The following is a 19,119-nucleotide window of genomic DNA, read 5'->3' as shown; positions in this document are numbered from 1 at the left end:
CGCATTTTTAGTTTCGGCACGCTGCTTGCATTGTGTTCTTTTTATGTTCATTATGTATATTTATATTTTTTTATACAAATACTGTATATTACTGCTTTGGTAATGGAATATTGTGCGTTGGGACTTTAAGTGAACTTGTTCAGTATTAAAAAAACAAACAGGTGGCCCAATGTTTGCCAGAAGCAAAGGGTAGGTACAAAATAATGTGCAATGCAATTGGACAAACAAATCACCGACCTTGTTTCCTTCCATCTGATTGGCCAAGAATGTCACGCCCTCTTTTCATGTTGCAGCAGCCAACTTCCGGTTACTTTTGACAACCAAAAACGCACACATTCACGCCACGGTCATGTCTCTCGGCAAAGCTGGCTGGACTTTGTTGAACCCTCTTCGGGGGATTCTGCGGCCCTCGTCTTCGGTTTTAAATCGGAGCTACGCGGCTGTTGCTGAAGCCAGAGCGGTGTTAAACGGCGAGCTCGAGTCTATTCGCGTGGCGGGGACTTGGAAGGCGGAGAGGATCATCACTTCCAAGCAGGGACCGCACATCAACGTGGACGGAAGCCGTGGCAGTGAGTGAAAATAAATTTAGATTTACACAATTTTCACAGGTCTCAGTCATTTTGTTGTCATTACGTTGGTCCATCCCGTGACTGTAAAGTGTAGAAGAAACTTTTGAAAGTCTAAATACTCCGTCTTGTTAGTGTGGTTAAAAGTTTGATAACTCGCAACCAGTTATTGAAGTAATGTTTGTCTGCATCCTGTCCGCTGTGCCCTTGAGCAAACCTCTGTGTGTCCTTTTCACTCTGACATCCCTCCTTGCAGGCCTGCATTTGTGTGATCTGTTTCCATTTGTGATGTGCAACAATAAATATACAGCAAAATGTGATTTGAATATTCCCCCTGGGCCATTATCAAGTGTATAACAAATAAAAGCCAATTCTAATCGCTTCTTCTGCATCATCTTGTTTGTTTTTGTCAGCATTCACTTGTGTGTCTATTGTTGTTTGCATCATATTTTATTTCAGCTGCCACATTACGCAGCTAGACTGTTGTAGTCCTTGGCCACAATTAACCTGAGTTATTTCTGATTCCCTTAAATTTCTCAGGCATTTTAAACTTCTGCGCCAACAACTACCTTGGCCTATCCAGTCATCCAGAAGTGGTGCAAGCAGGGATTGATGCGCTGAAAATGTACGGCGCTGGATTAAGCTCAGTCCGATTTATCTGCGGTACTCAGGTACAGTGCTGAATAGACACATGCTGTAAATACACTGACATCCATGCAGGAAAAAACCCACCAGGCATTCCTATGGCGTCAAACCAAACATTGAATCCTAAAGCGGAAGTATTGGATTGTGCTACAACGCCTAAAATGAGTGGGGCCATTGGGTTTTTGTTACGTTAACGTATTGTGACTAGCCGAGAGGCAACTTTCAAGCAGAAAAATAGCAGTAAAAGTAAGACATTATCTTGGAGACAGCAAATCTGCAAATTACACTTGTCAATTTGTGTGCTGATCCATGCAGGTGGCGCATGCGATACACACGCTGCCAAAAACAAAAATATGCTCAGTCCCCACATAGATATTTCTGAATATTTGAGCGGTGATTTGCAGGATTTACACAAAAACCTGGAGCAGAAGTTGGCCGAGTTTCACGAGAGAGAGGACTGCATCCTCTATGCCAGTTGTTTTGATGCCAATGCTGGACTATTTGAGGTGTGTATCATCTCTAGGAGTAGATATCTAAGTGCATGCAGTAATGCATTTCAATGACTCCTGTTTAAGGTTCTGATGGGCCCGGATGATGCTGTGTTGTCGGATGAACTTAACCACGCCTCCATTATTGATGGTATCCGTCTGTGTCGGGCGAAAAGACTGCGCTACAAGCACATGGACCTCAGTGATTTGGAGAGCAAGCTCAAGGAGTCTCAGGTGTGTAAGAAATATTCCTCTTCCCATACATGTCCACAATGTTGATGTAGTTTCAGGTTCAAAAGTGAACGGGCACTTCACACACACTTCAGCGTCTTGTGGAAAGATTCTTCCCAGAAATGTAACGCAGCTTGAGTAGAATGGTCAAGTGTCCCATTACTTGTGTCCATTGTGACATGTCCATTCAGAAGTTAGAGGTCAAATTTGTGAATTTTAATTTTTTTCTCAAAATTCCACACCAAAGCTCTATAAATTTTTCTTTGTGATTATAGCAAATGGACTCGCTGCGCATGACATTGGTGCGCAAAAAGTGTGTTTATACACGGAAACTGCGTATGATGTGGTAGGCAGCGCATGTGACGTGGGCAATCAGCTTTTATGCATTTATGCTTCTCAGTCATGTCGCATGCGGCTGGTGGTGACTGATGGGGTCTTCTCAATGGATGGAGATGTCGCTCCATTAACGGGAATCTGTGACCTGGCTGAGCAGTACGGAGCCATGGTGTTCATCGATGAATGCCACGCTACTGGTTTCCTTGGGCCCCGTGGAAGGTGAGTCCAAATATTTTGCCTTTTTTTTTTTTTCTTATGCATTCAACATAACACAAGAAAAAGTTCTATTATTTTGTACCATCCGCAAATCAGATATGAAACTTTTTTTTTTCTGGTGAAAATATTTAATGTATTATTTTATATGAATTATTTAGTTTCAGTTGACTGACATTTTAAATTGTGAATAAATGACTACACTGTGGTTAGACACCGTACAGTGATTGAATTATTGCGTAGAGAACCTGAGTGGTCTGAACATGTTGCTTCTGGATGTCATCTTAGTGCTTCAAGCTAGCTGGCAAGTAAAGGAAAAAGCAAGTGACAAAGCTCATATATTTTAAATTCATGTCAATTTGCAGAGGAACCGATGAGCTGCTGGGAGAGATGGACCGAGTTCACATTGTAAACTCCACTCTGGGGAAAGCACTTGGAGGTGCAGCTGGTGCGTTTTACTCTTTTGAAATCTCGGGTCTTGTTTTATTTGACTAACATTTCAGCTTGCCATGACCATTTTTGTCCACAGACCATAGTTATTAAGATTTAAGTTAATTCAGTTTCGTGTTTTGCGTGTTTGTGTTTTGTTTTTCGTGTTCCTGTCATTCCTGTAAAATATCCAACCTCGAAAATGTAATTTTTACATATCCACAGTAACACCGTTAGCTCATATTAATAACGGTAACATTGGATAAACAGGAAAAACTCCTTCTTAGCTTGCCAGTGGCAAAATATATATCAGGGGTGTCAAACTCAAATACTGAGTGGGCCGAAAATTAAAACTTGAACAATGCCACGGGCCAACATTTAATTTTTTAAAAACAATATAAATGCAGTTTTTTTTTCTTGGATTTATTAATGCAATACATTCTTTAGTTTTTAAAATTACTATTATTATTTGAATGTTACTATTATCATATAGAATGCAAAATGGTATAGTAGTCATTTGGTATTGCCTCGCGGGCCAAATATAATTACACTGTGGGCCAAATTTGGCCCGCGGGCCAGAGCTTGACACTTCTAATCTATATATTTTTTTACATTTCGAAGGCTATATATTTTTAATGTGTATTCATATTTTTTTCCCAATCTCTCCACTCGATTTGTTTTTTATTTGCATCACTCCTTCTTATGAAAGCCAAATGTCATTCAAATTCACAATATGAACATTTTACAAGCTTGTTAGATGGCATGAGGCTAATGTTTTTGAACGGGACAAAAGAATAAAAAGACTTTTTGTTCGCGAATACATGCTACCTGATTAATTTGCGACCATCATTGCCGCTTATTGTATGCCCATAATCAGCGGTATCGATCATTTTAACATATCATTTTTTTTTTTTTTTTTACGTGCAGTGACATAATCCTCCTTTCACGTTTGTGGCCAAAAATTGTGGTTGCTAATTTTTGTACTAACACAACTTAATTCAAAACGTAAGTGAGCTGGTCAGAAATATCAAGCATGCAAAAAGGGCTCAAACGAGTCAAGCAGAGTTGTAACACAGAAAAGATGACATGACATGTTTTGTATGATGTCAGGTGGCTACACAGTGGGACCGAAGCCCCTCATCGATCTGCTGAGGCAGCGGTCTCGGCCTTACCTTTTCTCCAACTCCCTCCCCCCACCTGTGGTGGGCTGCGCCACGCGGGCTGTTGAGCTGCTCCTCGCCTCCAATGAGATTGCGCAGAGCATGTCAGCCAAAACCATGAGGTAGCTATTTTATTTGATTGTGTTCCTTGTGTTTGCATATCCAAATAATAAACTTGGGTCCTAAAATGTGCTGCTCGTTAACAGCATGCAGATGAGCAAATATTTATATTGTCTGCAGATCACATGCGGCGTTCAGATCACAAGTCTGATTGTGTGCACGTAGTTTCATATAAAATACTGTGTGACAAAAAAAATAGTAAAGCGCATAATTTTAGGAAATACAGGACATTATATTTGATTTTCTTGCTCTATTGATGACGTGTGGCCAACTCAAGGCTTGGGGGGAAGACCTGGCCCCCACTTGATTTGATATGGCGCTTCTTCTTTTTTGTTAGGATGTGCAAATGTATTCAAGTTTTCTGTGCTACAGGTTCCGAAACAAAATGACGCAGGCCGGCTTCACCATCTCAGGCTCGGCTCACCCGATCTGTCCAGTGATGCTGGGTGATGCTCGACTTGCCTCTCTGATGGCAGACGACATGTTGAAGCTAGGTGAGATATAAATCAAATCTGACCATGTGTAATTTTTTTTTTGTCCTCTGCATCAATTATTATTTAGCGGTGAACTTTCAAAATGAGTCAACTTGACACTCTCCTCCACAGGTGTGTATGTGATTGGATTTTCCTTCCCCGTCGTACCAAAAGGCAAAGCCCGAATCCGTGTTCAGATTTCAGCCGCGCACACAGATGAAGACATTGACCACTGTGTCGACGCCTTCATTCAGACGGGCAGAAAGCATGGAGTTATTTCCTGAAAGGACATAAAAGAAATGACTGCTCCGAGATCCAAACAAACAGGCGCTCCTGCGGATAGTGTTGCCGGTGACATATGACCTATACGAATAATGGTGATATATGATTTATATCTGTCAACTTTGTGTACTGTTCCGGATCCGTTTGACTGCCCGGGAGTGAAATAAAGTAAAAGAATGTTTCAGACTGTGTTTCTTTTACTTGGGTGTTTTAAAACTGCTAAACTAAATGTTATATCAACTATCTTAAAAGAAAACAATCTAATAGAAAAGTCTCTTGTGGAGCATTGGTTAAAAGTGGCGTTATTGCTTTCCAATTTGGAATCTTCTGTCTTGTTCTCTTCACTTTCTCGTCCTTGAAGGCTGGTGAATTGTTTGAGTGGCTTCGGCATAACAAGCATAAAGAAGCAGAAATTAAAAGACAAAAAATCCTCACATCATTTCCAGTTATTAGGGTTTGTTTTCTGTATTTTGGGGAATAATTACAAAATTGAGATGTGAATAAAGTTTAGAAATCATTGGGGGAATTATCAAAGGGTACAAATAGGGAGAAACTTGGCACTCTTCCTTTAACCATTTCAGTGGGTGAAATACCTTTCTTCCCTTCTGATAGTGTTAAATATGGCCTTTTAAAGGTTTTATCTTCTTAAAAATGCCAAAGAATGGAGTTTATGTTGACGGAATTTTATACATTATCATGCATTTACATTAAAGAGCAAATATAGGGTATTACAGTTCATTTTAATACAGACTTTGGTCAGGCTCAATGAGAATTTGAAATATAGCTCCCTTTGGATATTTCTTGTTTTGAATTCATTTGTATCCAAAATTGTGTTAGTTGATAGCATTTAGCTGCACAGGCTGCCTTACAAAGTCAGAATGAGATTTGAATACAATATGTGCTGTAATGCATTGCAGTTTAACAACACGTTCAAATCTACCATTCTCAATAAAACAAGAACTTTTGTTTTCTTTCCTGCTCAGACTAACTTGGCGCTCAAAGAGTTAAAGGGTGCATACGTGTCTCTAATGGGTCCGAGGCCTGAATTGGATTTTTTTTTTCTCCACACATTCTCCAGTGCCATGGCAACAGTTGAAAAGCTGTTTGTAAGCCAGAAGACATGCAGGCTTTGCCAGGGAAACCATTGGATCAACTTACTTGGTTCGGTAAGTGAATGTTGTTACGTTTTCTGGGTTGTACAACCGTAGAATTATATATTCTAAACTCATAATTTTATTGAATTGCATACAGAGTATCTCTTGTACTGAGAGGCAATCCACTCAAACCCTGCAGCGAAATGCCAAGAAACGTACTATGTAATATCGTGTTTATGTGTAGCTATAGCTGATGTTTGGAATATTTCTTCATTAATATGCTGTTTAAACAAGCTGGAATACCTCTTTTTATTTTTCTGAAACAATGTCCCATCATGTGCCATTAAGTGAAAGCACATAAAATGATTCGTCGATATATAAAATTTGGTCAACTGAGTTTCGGTCAATTGTTCTCATTCGGGTCACAGGTGAGCTGGAGCTAATCCCAACTGACTTTAAAGGGGAAGTCAACCCAAAAAAAGTATTTGCAATAAAACGTTTTATGCGCCTTCACTAGTTTAAACATGGCATTCTGATTAATATTGCGTTTGCAGAATATGAGTTAAGCAGTAAAATCCACCCATTTTTGGCCATCTATGTCATTTTCAGTCACCAGAAGTAACAAAATGGACGCCCCTTGAGATGGCTAATAATCGAAGAATTTTATTGCTTAACACATATTCCACAAACACAATATTAATGAGAAGGCCGTGTCTCGACTCGTGGGCCTGCATAGAACATATTCTTGTAAAGAAAATTTGTGAATTGACTTCCCCTGAAAGTAATTAATGGAGTGTACCCTGAACTGGTTGATAGCTAGTCGCCGAGCACAATTGGTTATTTTTCATTTTAAGTTTGCTTTCAGTATGAAATAAAAAATATTATTTACGTTTTTGTTGAAAATTATTCACCCCACAGCTTCAATTGTAATGTCAAGTTTATGTACTGTGGAAGCATACTTCAAAACAATAGAAAAGTGCAAGTATTTAAAGGTACCATGGTAACCAAAATGCCAAAATCTATCCAAATTAAATGTCATTAAATAAAAGCATCTGTATTCATCATTTCACAAAAATGTGCCATGCAGTTGAGATTAAAACCATTTCAAATTTCTCTTTAATTAGCATTCACTGATACTGCATTGGTTCACTCTTGAGACTTTGAAGCAGGTAGCATGGCTTGGCTTCAGTTTCTCAGCGACGGCATCAATGTGAGTATAAATGTTGTCTCTGTATGTCCAGGCTTGGTCTACCATTTGCCGAAATTCATTTGGGATAACCTGAAGCTAGCTGCAAACCAGAACAGGATAAGCAGCATCAAAAATACTTTGTAGATCAAGTGGATTGCATATGAATTGAGATGCCATAGTTAGGTAAAAAAAACATGTCATGTTATGTTGCATCTTGGTATCTCAAGTCATGATACTTAAGGTGGCCTCAGCTCTCTTTATCTCAGCATACTGGTGGTTAGCTCTTCCATTTTGGACTTAATACTCAAGGAGTAGTATTTTTTTCTCGATTTTGTGACACCCACTATAGCCTCTGCGCCCTTAGCATTCACCTATAAATCCTAATTATTCATAAGTGTTGGCAACCATTACGTCATAATAGGAACCTAATCATGAATGAATATTTACAACATCTGCCAGTCACTCAATCAATTGTGTTTTTTCTCTATTTTTTTACAGTGATCTATTCCAGATCAAGGCGCCCCAATGTTTTCCCTGTCAGAGTTGGTTCCGCTGGATCCGCATGAGAACAGGTCCAAGCTGCTGAAGCCATGGTGGGAGGTTTTCATGGACTACACAGTCGTCCTGATGTTGATGACCTCAATTCTTGCTAGTACCGTGCAGCTCTCCAGAGACAAAGTGGTGTGCATTCCATTGCATCCTCTTGGCTCAGCAAATTCAAGTTATTTCCCCTCCCAGTTGCCGGGTGGTACCGCATCTGACGTTGGCCAGAATCTTCATTTGACTGCTTCGGGTCGACACACTCATCTGGTTTACCAGCAGTATGTGTATATTAGTCAGGTACTCTGCTAAAAGCCTCGTTTGTCTTTAAAATGATTCAAAGTTCATTCTAGAACGGACATTTTTTGTATCATACTCCAAGCCGCCATAAAATCAAATAATCTATGCAGAAAATGCAAAGGCCTGCACTATGGTTGACCTGAGATATTTATTGTGCACCCTGTATGATTTTTTGACCAATAATTTCATAATAGAGCAGGGACGTCAAACTAATTTTTGTGGACGGGCCTCTTTGTAGTTATGGTTTCCTTCAGAGGCCGTTCTGACTGTGAACCCATATTAATGTATGATCACCTTACGTTATCACATGCACACAACAAATTGATGGAATGACAGTCAGTAATTGTTTGTTCAACAATTCTTCAATTTATTCTAAAAGGGGTGATTGGTAACAAATAAATGACAATAACTCATATCTCAACGTTGTTAAAGGTGAAGAAAATGTGCTAGAAACAGGAAGTTGTCGCACATGCCCTTCGCGGGCCACATAAAATGAAGTCGTGGGCCAGACCTGGCCCCCGGGCCTTGAGATTGACACCTGTGTAATAGAGTGTTTCACTCAACCCAACGTAACACTAATGCTCAAATGATCAGACAAAGTACTTTTTTTTTTGGAGAGTTTTTATTCTGATGAGTTAGCATAGCAGCTAACACATAGCATTGACTGGCCACCCTGTTACTCTGCTGTACTGCTACTCAAATTAAATTAAATAAAAATAAAATAAGCTGTTTTTCAGGTTCCCTCCTGAATATCTACAAATACAGTATCTCAAAAAAAGCAAGCTGTTGATGTTTGAGATTTGAACTGCCCAAATCTTATTAAATCAAGGTTTATTTAAAAAAAAAAAAAAGAAAAAAAAATTAAAGAACTATAAAACTAGTGGCAGTCTACTTTTTTTTTTCATTGCCTCAATTTTTCTGTAATTCTAAAATGACAAGCTAAGTGAGTATTGGGTAATGAGCCTTTGTGTTATTTTCCAGGTGTGCTACCATGAAATTTTGCCTTCGTCCTATCGATTCTTCCCCTACACAGCACTGCTCCTGTCTCTTATGTTGGTGGCCAGCGGCTCCTTCTGGCTCCGCTTCCCTCTCACGTCTGCGCGCATCGAGCACTTCCTTGCTATCTTGGCAAAGTGTTGCGAGTCACCTTGGACATCCCAGGCCCTGTGCCACACTGCCCAACAGGAGAACCTCCAAAACAAAGAAGCGCCGTTCGAGAGACAAGGAGTGGAATATCTTCCTTCTTCCTCCTCACCCCTTCCGAGTGGCGCAAACTTGAAAGTTGATTCAAACCCAAACAGGAGGTTTTTGAAAAGTTCCCCAACTCACCGCCCTACTCATCCCAAGAATGGAATCAGTCTGGATAAAAGTGATTGTGAGGAGGCCAGGGCGCTATTTGAACGTGTCAGGAGATTTAGATCCCACTGTGAAAGCTCAGATGTCGTTTACAAGGTCAGAAAGCATTTTGCATATTTTTATTTAATCGCTGCTAAACATTTAGGCAGGTGGTTTGCACATCTTGATCATAGTTCAGTAGTGTTATATAAGTGAATTTGTTAAATATTAATATTGCAAAATTAGAAAATGATGATATGGTCCAAAAATTCTATTTAAAAGGTGCCTGCATTTTTTTCTTTTCGTCCGTAGGTGTACTTGGCTCAGATTATATTCAAACTACTGATGGTAACTCTGATCATGAGTTACACCATCCCTCTTCTCAACTCTTTGTCCTTCGCCCACATCTGTCACCCCGAGGTGCAGGCCTTGGTAGGCTACACCACCTTTAAGTGTATCCATGTGCTTTCTTCCCTCCTGCGCAAACTGCTGTTGATCTACTTGACCTTATTGGGACTGTTCGGCCTGCTTAACCTTTACACCCTCAGCTGGATTTTGTACAAGTGGGTCTTTATTTTTATTTTTTTCAAATGTCTTACTTTTGAAATTGTCTTGTGTTGTTTTTGAGGTCGAGTACATTTTGAACTTCATTTTTCATTTGATTTTGTCTAGCTCTCTACGTGAGTTTTCCTTCCATTTGATGAAGGAGTCAAGGTCCCCGAGAGACACACCTGAGCTGAAGAATGACCTGGCTTTTCTTTTACATATGTTAGACCAGTATGATCCCTTACTGGTTCAGCGCCTCTCTGTTTTTCTCTGCCCGGTTATTGAGAGTCATTTGCCAGAGAAACTTTTGGAAGGACGTTGGGGTGAGGACAAGCTACATGCCTTGACTACATCTGACCTTAGAGGTCGCTCCTCGCTACAGCTGGTTGCCCTTCCTCAACTTCCTCCTGCCCTCTTCGCACTCAGTGACCTTGAGGTCCTCAAACTGGAGTTCATCCCGGATGCTCGGTTTACGATTCAGATGTCCAACATGACCTCACTCAGGTGAATGCATATCAAACTCCAAATTACAATTCCCAATGCTAAAATATTGAAGATCTAATACATCTAATAAAGTTCATTTTACGAGTGAGGAAAACTGTGCACTAGTTGACAGTGCGGTTTTGCAGGATATTGAATAATTGTTCAAAAGGCTTGCTGTATGCAACCTTAATTAGCACAGGTGCTACAGAAAACTAAATGGACTTAGATATACATCTAATACACGTTTTTTGCATTTAACACGTTTTTTTAAAATTATTACTACGACAGGGAGCTCCACCTCTGCCAGTGCACAGCAACAGTGGAGCCCGGTGCACTCAGAGTCCTCCGAGAACGTATTGAGGTCCTCAACATCACCTTTACCCACTCACCGGAGATCCCAAGCTGGGTTGTCTCCCTCCACCGCCTCCACGAGGTTCACCTATCTGGTTTCTTTGGACGCAACTGGCCTCTCGGGAGCCTCAGAAACTGGCGTCTACTCCGTGTGCTGGTGATTCAAGGCGTGCTACAGCGGATCCCCGGAGTGCTGCATGAGGTGGCTGGCAGCTTGGTGAGGTTGGAGATTGTTAACGAAGGCAGCAGACTGCTTGGAGTGTCCGGCCTGAAGCGGATGGTCAAGCTGACAGAGCTGCAGCTGCGCGGCTGTCAGCTTGCGCGTTTGCCGTCTGCCCTGCAAGCTCTGACCAATTTGCGGACTCTCGACATGCACAATAATAGGATGAGAACGCTTGAGGAACTGTCTCGTCTGGCTCAACTCAATTGTCTGTCTTGCCTTAGAATTTCCAATAACCACATTGAAGTGCTACCTGTCTGTATTGGGGAACTAACAAGCCTCGAAGTTCTTGATTTGTGCAACAACCAAATCCAGAATATTCCTTTGGAACTCTTCTCTCTTTGTAATCTTCAGAAGCTCCTTTTGGCTGGGAACCTGCTTCAGACGCTGCCTGCTGAGGTGAAATCCTTACAGCTGCTCACCGAGTTAGACATCAGTAGGAACAGGCTACAGAATCTGCCTCCAGAGTTATTTCATAAATGTGTGAAGCTTTGCCTTTTAAATGTATCACACAATTATCTTCGATCGTTACCAGTTGGGATTTCATTCTTAAGTCAACTGAGCAAGTTGGACCTACGTGATAACAGTCTGCATGAACTGCCTGCCGAATTGGGCCGCTGCTCAGGCTTGTGGTGTCCTGGTGGAATATTGTCTTTTTCTATCGTTGCCTGCACGTGTCAGGGACTTCTTGAGCCATTCTTGTTGCTCAGGTTCAAATGAGTCAGATTTGGATGATTTTCCAGACTCGCCTCCTTCACAGTGGCGATTCTCATCAGCCAAGGAATCACAGATATGAGACGAAAGAAAGCCCTGAGCTTTTCTATGACACTTTCATCAGTTGGGGGTAAACTAGAGCCTATTTTAGCTGACTTTGGGCAGGAGACAGGGTACAACCTGGACGAATTGGCAGCCAATCACAGGCCACATATGGACGGACAGCCATTCACAATCACCTTCACATTTATGGACAATTTACAATCTTCATTTGACCTAGCATGTGTGTTTTTGGAGTGAAAAAGGAGACTGGATTACCTGGAGAAAACTCTCGCATGCATGGGGATAATATGCGAAACTCACGCATGCCAGAGGTCCAGATTTGATCCCAAAATATTAGTGCTGCGGGGCAAATGTGCTAACTGCTAGTACACTGTGCTGCCTTGAAAACTTAACCCCTGCTATGTATTAGGGGTTTGCGTCACTCTAATAAAAGACTATTAGATATGTATCTTGATACAATATACATAGGGTGCGATATGATTAAAGGACATTCCAATTTAAAGCGCAACAATACAATTCAGTTCGATTCAGTGGGGTTAGAATTCAATTTGTTTTGTACCTTCAAAGAAAATGAATAAAGATTAAGTTTATGTGTAGATTCCGTAATGTTTATGTAAAAGCTCTCCAAAGCCCAGAGTACGAAACTTAATAAAATTCCAAGAAACAACAAATAATCAGCATCATCTAACTGATTGATACAGATTTATACCTTTTTGAATGATTTTGACCTGCTCTAGTAGTAAATATTGTAAATATTGCAACACACGATGCCGTTTTGAAGCCAGTTTGTCTCTTTTGAAAAGTTGCAAAAAACTTTTTTTAAAAAAAATTAAAAAACACGAGAAGCAATAGCAAATATATTACTTCAAATAAGAAAAACGATCTACCAATAGAACATGACTTTTACGACTAGGCTAGACTTTTTAAAACAAGTTAATTTTAGTCAAAAAGCTTCTTAAAAAATCCCCCCCAAATTTCAAACCAAGCGCTAAATCTAACTTGATTGGCGCTATTGTAAGCGGGTTATAAACCGTAACTTTGCTATCGTCCAATCGCTGGCGTTGTTCACATTGCGAGTGTTGAAATCCACCAATGACGTAGGCGGTTTTTGACCTAGGCGGGACATCCGGTTGCAAGTATAACCTTGTGAGGCCTCCCATGCGGTTTTTCATTCACCGCTATAGTTACATCTCTTATTATTCAGGTAAGAGTTTTGTAATAGTTGTCATAAATGAATGGAAGTTATTAAACTTTGGCGCCGATTTTCAATTTGCGGCCCTTTGTGATTATTCTGTAAATGAACACGGAACGAACACAGAATAGATAGACTCTGCATTGTATTGTGCTAGTGATCTATTTAGCCTATTGTAGCCTAGCATTATTTAGGATCGTCACCCGAGACAGTGCAAGTCTCCCCTTGCTTCTATCAAAAGCCACCAAGCAAACAAGATATAAACATATTCGTAGCAGTGTATGATTAAGCTAGTTTGCTTGCCACCTCATCTATTGTTATGCAACATTATGCCGACTGGTGGGCTCAGCAATGCGAATTTTAAATTCGAGACCAAGAGAGTTGTAGACACAGATTGGCGTTGATGATTGCATGCTCTCTGTTTATAATCAACCATTATTTGGATTACTGATTAGGTACAGATGTGCACTGCTTTTGCCATTTAGTTTCCGAAGCATATGACCACTATTCCTCACTTTCTTCTTCAATCAGGTCCTCATTGTGCTCCACACTTTGATCTTATTATCAGCCTGTACTTTGTGCAATTTAACTCAGATTATCACCCACAAATTGATGTGGATTCATTTCTCCTCATTGTATTTTCTTAGCTGCACGATAGACCTTGCTAAAACCTGTTATAATAATGTAATTATTTTAGGTTGTCAAGATGGCTGAGCACGACGTTGATAATGAGCTGCTCGACTACGAAGATGACGACGAACCCCAAGGAGCACCCGAGAGTGGAGATCCCGCCAGCAAGAAGGAGGTGAAGGGATCCTATGTTTCAATCCACAGTTCCGGCTTCAGGGACTTCTTGCTCAAACCCGAGTTACTTCGTGCTATTATCGACTGTGGCTTTGAACATCCATCGGAAGGTGATGCTTCTTTCAGGTTTCAATTCTGATAGGCTGTCACAATTATGTTGATGTTTCTTTTCATGGGAAGTGTTGATTTAAATATTTTCGTCTGTCTCGCATAGTCCAGCACGAATGCATCCCACAAGCCATCTTGGGCATGGACATCCTTTGTCAAGCAAAGTCGGGTATGGGCAAGACAGCTGTGTTTGTTTTGGCCACTCTTCAGCAGCTTGAACCAGTCGATGGACAGGTTAGTATCTAACATATATATACTTAGGTTATCTATGTTTTAATGTACTTGTTTTTTTTTGTTGTTGTTTTTTTTTAACTTTGATTACCTTTTTAAGTCTGGGTGATAACGTTTATATCTTAGTGTGTGTTTCTTTCGCATCATTTCTAGTGACTTCCTTAGTACAAATCGTTCTAAGCTGACACTGACAAAATGGCTTAGTGATATTTACCAGATTTTTTTATTATTATTATTTTTTTGTAACCTTTGTAGTGATTCTTTTTCAAAACAACCCCTGACATGAGCAGACCCATTTACACATTGTTTTCTCCATGGCAGAAGTCGGTTGCACTAAGCACTGCCAACTTGCCAAGGCATAGTGGCCATTTGTATGTTTTGATAAAATGGATTCTTTGTATTCTCAAGAGGAAAAAAAAATATCTGTAATGAAGACGCATTTAGTTCTGTGTGTTTTGATGAATGTTCATTTTGGGTAAGGGTCTTTTTTAGGGTCAGAAATATAAAGTACCTCCCAGAGTGGGGTCAAGTCAGTCATTCTACAAATGAATGGGGGAGATAATTAACGGTGAATGTTTTTAAAAATTAAAATAATATTTTATTAGGGCCTGATGCGCTTGCCATGCTGTTCATTTTCTTTCTTGCCTCGTTGTGTGAGTAGATCAAGCATCATCTCTCTCTCTCTCTCTCTCTCTCTCTCTCTGTTGTTATAGGTCGCAGTATTAGTCATGTGCCACACGCGAGAGCTGGCCTTCCAGATTAGCAAAGAATACGAGCGCTTCTCCAAGTACATGCCCGCGGTCAAATCGGTGGTATTCTTCGGCGGGCTGCCGATCAAGAACGACGAGGACGTCCTGAAGAGGAATTGCCCTCATATAGTGGTTGGGACGCCAGGCCGCATTCTCGCTCTCATCCGCAATAAAACGCTCAGTCTGAAGAACATCAAGCATTTTGTCCTGGATGAGTGTGACAAAATGTTGGAGCAGCTTGGTATGTTCTATTGAAATCTTTGTGTGTAGTAATTGATTTACACGTGTGGTTAATTTGTCTTGATGGTCTTTGTGCAGACATGAGGTGTGACGTACAGGACATCTTCAGAATGACGCCCCAGGAGAAACAGGTCATGATGTTCAGTGCCACGCTGAGCAAGGAGATCCGACCAGTCTGTCGCAAATTTATGCAGGACGTAAGCGAAATGGAAATGGCATTGCATTGCAGCTTTTTTGCACCGCATACTTTGTTTGACCACGTTAACACCTAACAACAGCCTGTTCTTCTCTCGTGCAGCCCTTGGAGGTATTTGTGGATGATGAGACCAAGCTGACGCTGCATGGCCTGCAACAGTACTACTGCAAGTTGAAGGACAGTGAGAAGAATCGCAAGCTATTTGACCTGCTCGACGTGTTGGAGTTTAACCAGGTGAGCTGAATTATTATTGTAACGTTAATTACTAAACGATGGATTTTGAATTAAAAACTCAATTGTAGGTTTCTTGAATAAATGAGAGGGGGGGGGAATATTTGACCGACCCGGTCCTTACTCCCCGCGATTGGCAGAGATCCACTATACAGCGAAACTTCAAGTTTTATTAGTAACCTGATTTACGGAATGGAAATTGGATGTATGGAAATTAAGTCATGTTTTTTTTTTTTTTTTTTTTTTTGAAAAAAGAATTGGAACCTTATTGTTTTGCTTCATTATATAGTGCATTTCCAGGATCAATAAAGTGGAAATGTACCAGTTTTCTTCAGGTGTTATTTTCTATTGCCTCGAAAATGAAGTAGGAAATAGTGGACTAAATTGTTTGATACCCTCTTCTGCCTCTAGGTGGTGATCTTCGTCAAGAAAATCCAGCGCTGCATCGCCTTGTCACAACTTCTGGTGGAGCAGAATTTCCCTGCCATTTCCATCCACCGAGGGATGGCCCAGGAGGAGAGGTGAGGGCTCCACACGTGTTCTTTCATAAATTGTTCCCTGTTGACCTCCCAAGTATGTTAATGCTGCATTTAGTGGCACCAGTTAGCTGTCCTCATAATTGCTTTCAAAGTGGCAAGCGCTCCAGTAATGCCTGTGGCAGCTGTACTGATGATACTTTGCTCCCCTCCGCAGACTGTCTCGCTATCAGCAATTTAAAGACTTCCAAAGACGCATTTTGGTGGCCACCAACCTCTTTGGCCGAGGGATGGACATCGAGCGAGTCAATATAGTCTTCAACTACGACATGCCAGAAGATTCAGACACTTATTTACACAGGGTAAGAATGGAAACATTTTCTTTTTATCAGGACAAAACGATATCGCATCACTTTGATGAAAACCGTCATCAGCCACATCAGTCGTCTACTTCATCTAAAATTACACATTTTCTTAACTTTCAATTTGACTGTAATAAGAATAAAACCTGTAGTTGTATTGTTTGTCTACCTGCTTTGCTGCACCATTTGTGTTCAAGAAGCTATTGCTTTAAATGATTCCAACACTGTGACGTCAAGGCTAGTTTAATAGCCTGTCTATGGAGTTTTGCATTTAAATTTAAATACACTTTCGGAGGCTATCGGCCTGAGCGCCGTCAGGGAATGGACAAGGCAGCTAGCTGTTAGCCACTAGCCGCTAACGTCAGCGATTGAGAGGAACGACTGTTGCGAGTCAACTGGCTAGGTAAGTGGATCAGTCCCATGTGTAGCATGTATTTGTCTCGTTTTGTCAGTAAATGATGCGTGCGAGAAGGTCTATCAATTTGGAACATGTAAATATCGTGGCCACTTTAGGTGAGTACAAGATGCAGTGTTTTTTTTGTTTTTTTTTTCTGGGAACACGATTGGAGTATCAGATATAGAAGAGAGACACCTTTGCAATCTAACAGTTTTTACTTCTTGGGTTGAGTTCCCCCAGACGGTTTTGTGGTGTGTGATGGTTGTTTGTCTTTGTGTGCCCTGTGATTGGCTGGCAACCAGTTCAGGGTGTACCCCGCCTACTGCCCGAAGACAGCTGGGATAGGCTCCAGCACGCCCGCGACCCTCATGAGGATAAGCGGTATGGATAATGAATGGACGGATGGATGGTTGAGTACATTGTGTAAGTGTCCTTGGTTTATGTTTAGGTTCCCAGTACATTACAACTCGAAGTGGCAATTAACAGCTTGAAGCAAGCACTTTTTTTTTTTTTTTAAGAATTTTAATTACTGCATCATCGCGGCTAATTAATATTAGTCCGTCTATGGCCATTCACATTAGGCTAGCTCAACTTTCATTGTTAGATTCTTTGATTTACCTGTTTGTTTTACAGTAAACTTTAGCTGAGAATTCAGCTTGAAATCCATTTGACCTCTCTGGTGCCTCATTTTGTTTGCTGTCCGGTGAACTGGACAAAGCATGTCGAGGGTGGTCACTCTTGAAATACCAGATTGAAAAGACTGAACAACAACAAGGCTGAGCGACAACTCTTATCTTTAAAACCCGGTGTCGGATTTTTCTGTTGTAATGCTTAACAAGTTCTAATGGACAAAATATGGTACGGTTAAATGTTTATCTGTAAGCCATATCTTTATTGTTTTAAGCTTTAGGAGACCATCCTTTATATATTTTGTTGATTAATCGTTTATCAGAATCTTATTCTGTCTAATATCGGATTCGCCATCAGCCTAAAAAAATCAATATCAGTCATGCCCAAGTCAAAACTGACTATTAAGGAGACCATAACTACAATGTTGCCCATTACAAAAAAAAAAAGCTCGACTCTATCCGGAACAATGTCACGGCGGTTGACATTTATTCTGCTTGATCCTGTTTGACACACAGCCCCCTGCCTTTCTTTGCTTTCCCCAGGTTGCCCGTGCTGGTAGGTTCGGCACCAAAGGCCTGGCTGTAACCTTCGTGTCGGACGAGACCGACGCCAAGACTTTGAACGACGTGCAGAACCGTTTTGAGGTCAACGTGGCCGAGCTGCCCGATGAAATCGACATCTCCTCTTACAGTAAGTCCTGGCGCTTTCTAAAAGCGTCTGAAAGGAGGCTGAGCCCTGTGGTCTGACCCACCGGAATGATTTGGTGATTTAGATTGATTCCTGTCACTTCACTGTAAATCACCTGTAATTATTCTGTGTGCAACTGCTCCGTGAGCCCCCGGAGTCTGGTGTCAAGATTGGCGCTCAGATAATCAGTGTTATTTAGTCGTTTTGGCAACTTGGGAAAACAGTTGGCGCCGCTGCTATGCAACTACACAGCTCATTAAATTGTAATGGCGTTTACATCTTTCACCTGTTGTAGTTGGTATTTTCAGCTGTTGCCCTTTAGGAGTTTTTACATACTCAACTCATGTCTCCCCTCTTTATTTCCACTTTAGTTGAGCAGTCCAGATGAATCCCCCAGCTTGGCAGACATCGCATCTCTAGAGCTCATCGTGTACTTGGACTTAGACGTACTTTGCTTTGTATTTGAAAGCACCGGCCGTTCCCTCTCATCAAACTATTTTTGTCAGTTTTGGGGACTCGGTGTATGATTGTTTTTGTCTGATGATGCATAGATGGATGGATTTTTATGTTTTCTCTTAATCAAAATTAAACTTGTAAAAAAATCATGTTCTATTTCTCTTCATTTAAGATATGTTTGACCTTCTAAACTAGGGACTTCAAACTATCTTTTTTTTTCCCCCTAAAAGGGACCCCTTCATAATCCTAATTCCAATTAAATCATCTGTGTACCTAAATGCCGTCGGAATAATTTAGTTGCCTATATTTGAGGGGAAACAGCTTGAATTGCCACAAAGACAAATTCATATTTTCTAGGGGAAAAGTAGTTTTATAAGAATAGTTGTAAGACCCCCCCCATACACACCCATTTAGATTATCAAGAGTCTTGTGATATTTGTTGCATTAATATAATATGCTATTCCTGAAATTGTATAAAATGAATTTTGGGTTTGTGTTGAACTTATTAGTTTGTTGATTTATTGCAAATTACAATACAATTTACAAATGGTGTGTATATATATATATAAATCTGAAAGTATT

General features: G+C 40.7%; 3 protein-coding genes across 3 annotated transcripts; all 3 read left to right on the top strand.

Annotated features, from left to right (window-relative positions):
* Positions 1–261: 261 nt before the first annotated feature.
* Positions 262–5,127, top strand: gcat (glycine C-acetyltransferase). Its single transcript, XM_088317186.1, has 9 exons — positions 262–569; positions 1,107–1,237; positions 1,616–1,717; positions 1,787–1,933; positions 2,331–2,485; positions 2,845–2,927; positions 4,019–4,190; positions 4,561–4,682; positions 4,794–5,127. The coding sequence occupies exons 1-9, from the start codon at positions 350–352 to the stop codon at positions 4,943–4,945; spliced, it is 1,284 nt and encodes a 427-aa protein (XP_088173312.1). The 5' UTR covers positions 262–349; the 3' UTR covers positions 4,946–5,127.
* Positions 5,128–6,042: 915 nt separating this feature from the next.
* Positions 6,043–12,440, top strand: LOC148322795 (volume-regulated anion channel subunit LRRC8D). Its single transcript, XM_088317669.1, is given in 7 exon segments — positions 6,043–6,109; positions 7,725–8,066; positions 9,048–9,518; positions 9,714–9,964; positions 10,074–10,451; positions 10,719–11,630; positions 11,632–12,440. Coding segments are annotated over 6 exon segments (2,493 nt in total). The 5' UTR covers positions 6,043–6,109; positions 7,725–7,751; the 3' UTR covers positions 11,798–12,440.
* Positions 12,441–12,828: 388 nt separating this feature from the next.
* Positions 12,829–18,686, top strand: LOC148322794 (ATP-dependent RNA helicase DDX39A-like). The gene is made up of 10 exons (XM_088317670.1): positions 12,829–12,982; positions 13,668–13,884; positions 13,989–14,116; positions 14,827–15,103; positions 15,181–15,299; positions 15,401–15,532; positions 15,941–16,050; positions 16,223–16,367; positions 17,937–18,084; positions 18,453–18,686. The coding sequence occupies exons 2-10, from the start codon at positions 13,677–13,679 to the stop codon at positions 18,467–18,469; spliced, it is 1,284 nt and encodes a 427-aa protein (XP_088173796.1). The 5' UTR covers positions 12,829–12,982; positions 13,668–13,676; the 3' UTR covers positions 18,470–18,686.
* The last annotated feature ends 433 nt before the right edge of the window (positions 18,687–19,119 follow it).

The sequence above is a fragment of the Idiotropiscis lumnitzeri genome, chromosome 15, assembly GCF_059441095.1.
Source record: "Idiotropiscis lumnitzeri isolate Australia: NSW breed Sydney's pygmy pipehorse chromosome 15, RoL_Ilum_1.0, whole genome shotgun sequence".
Classification (NCBI taxonomy): domain Eukaryota; kingdom Metazoa; phylum Chordata; class Actinopteri; order Syngnathiformes; family Syngnathidae; genus Idiotropiscis; species Idiotropiscis lumnitzeri.
The sequence above is the reverse complement of the archived record's forward strand: the minus strand, read 5'-3'. Positions and strand labels throughout refer to the sequence as shown.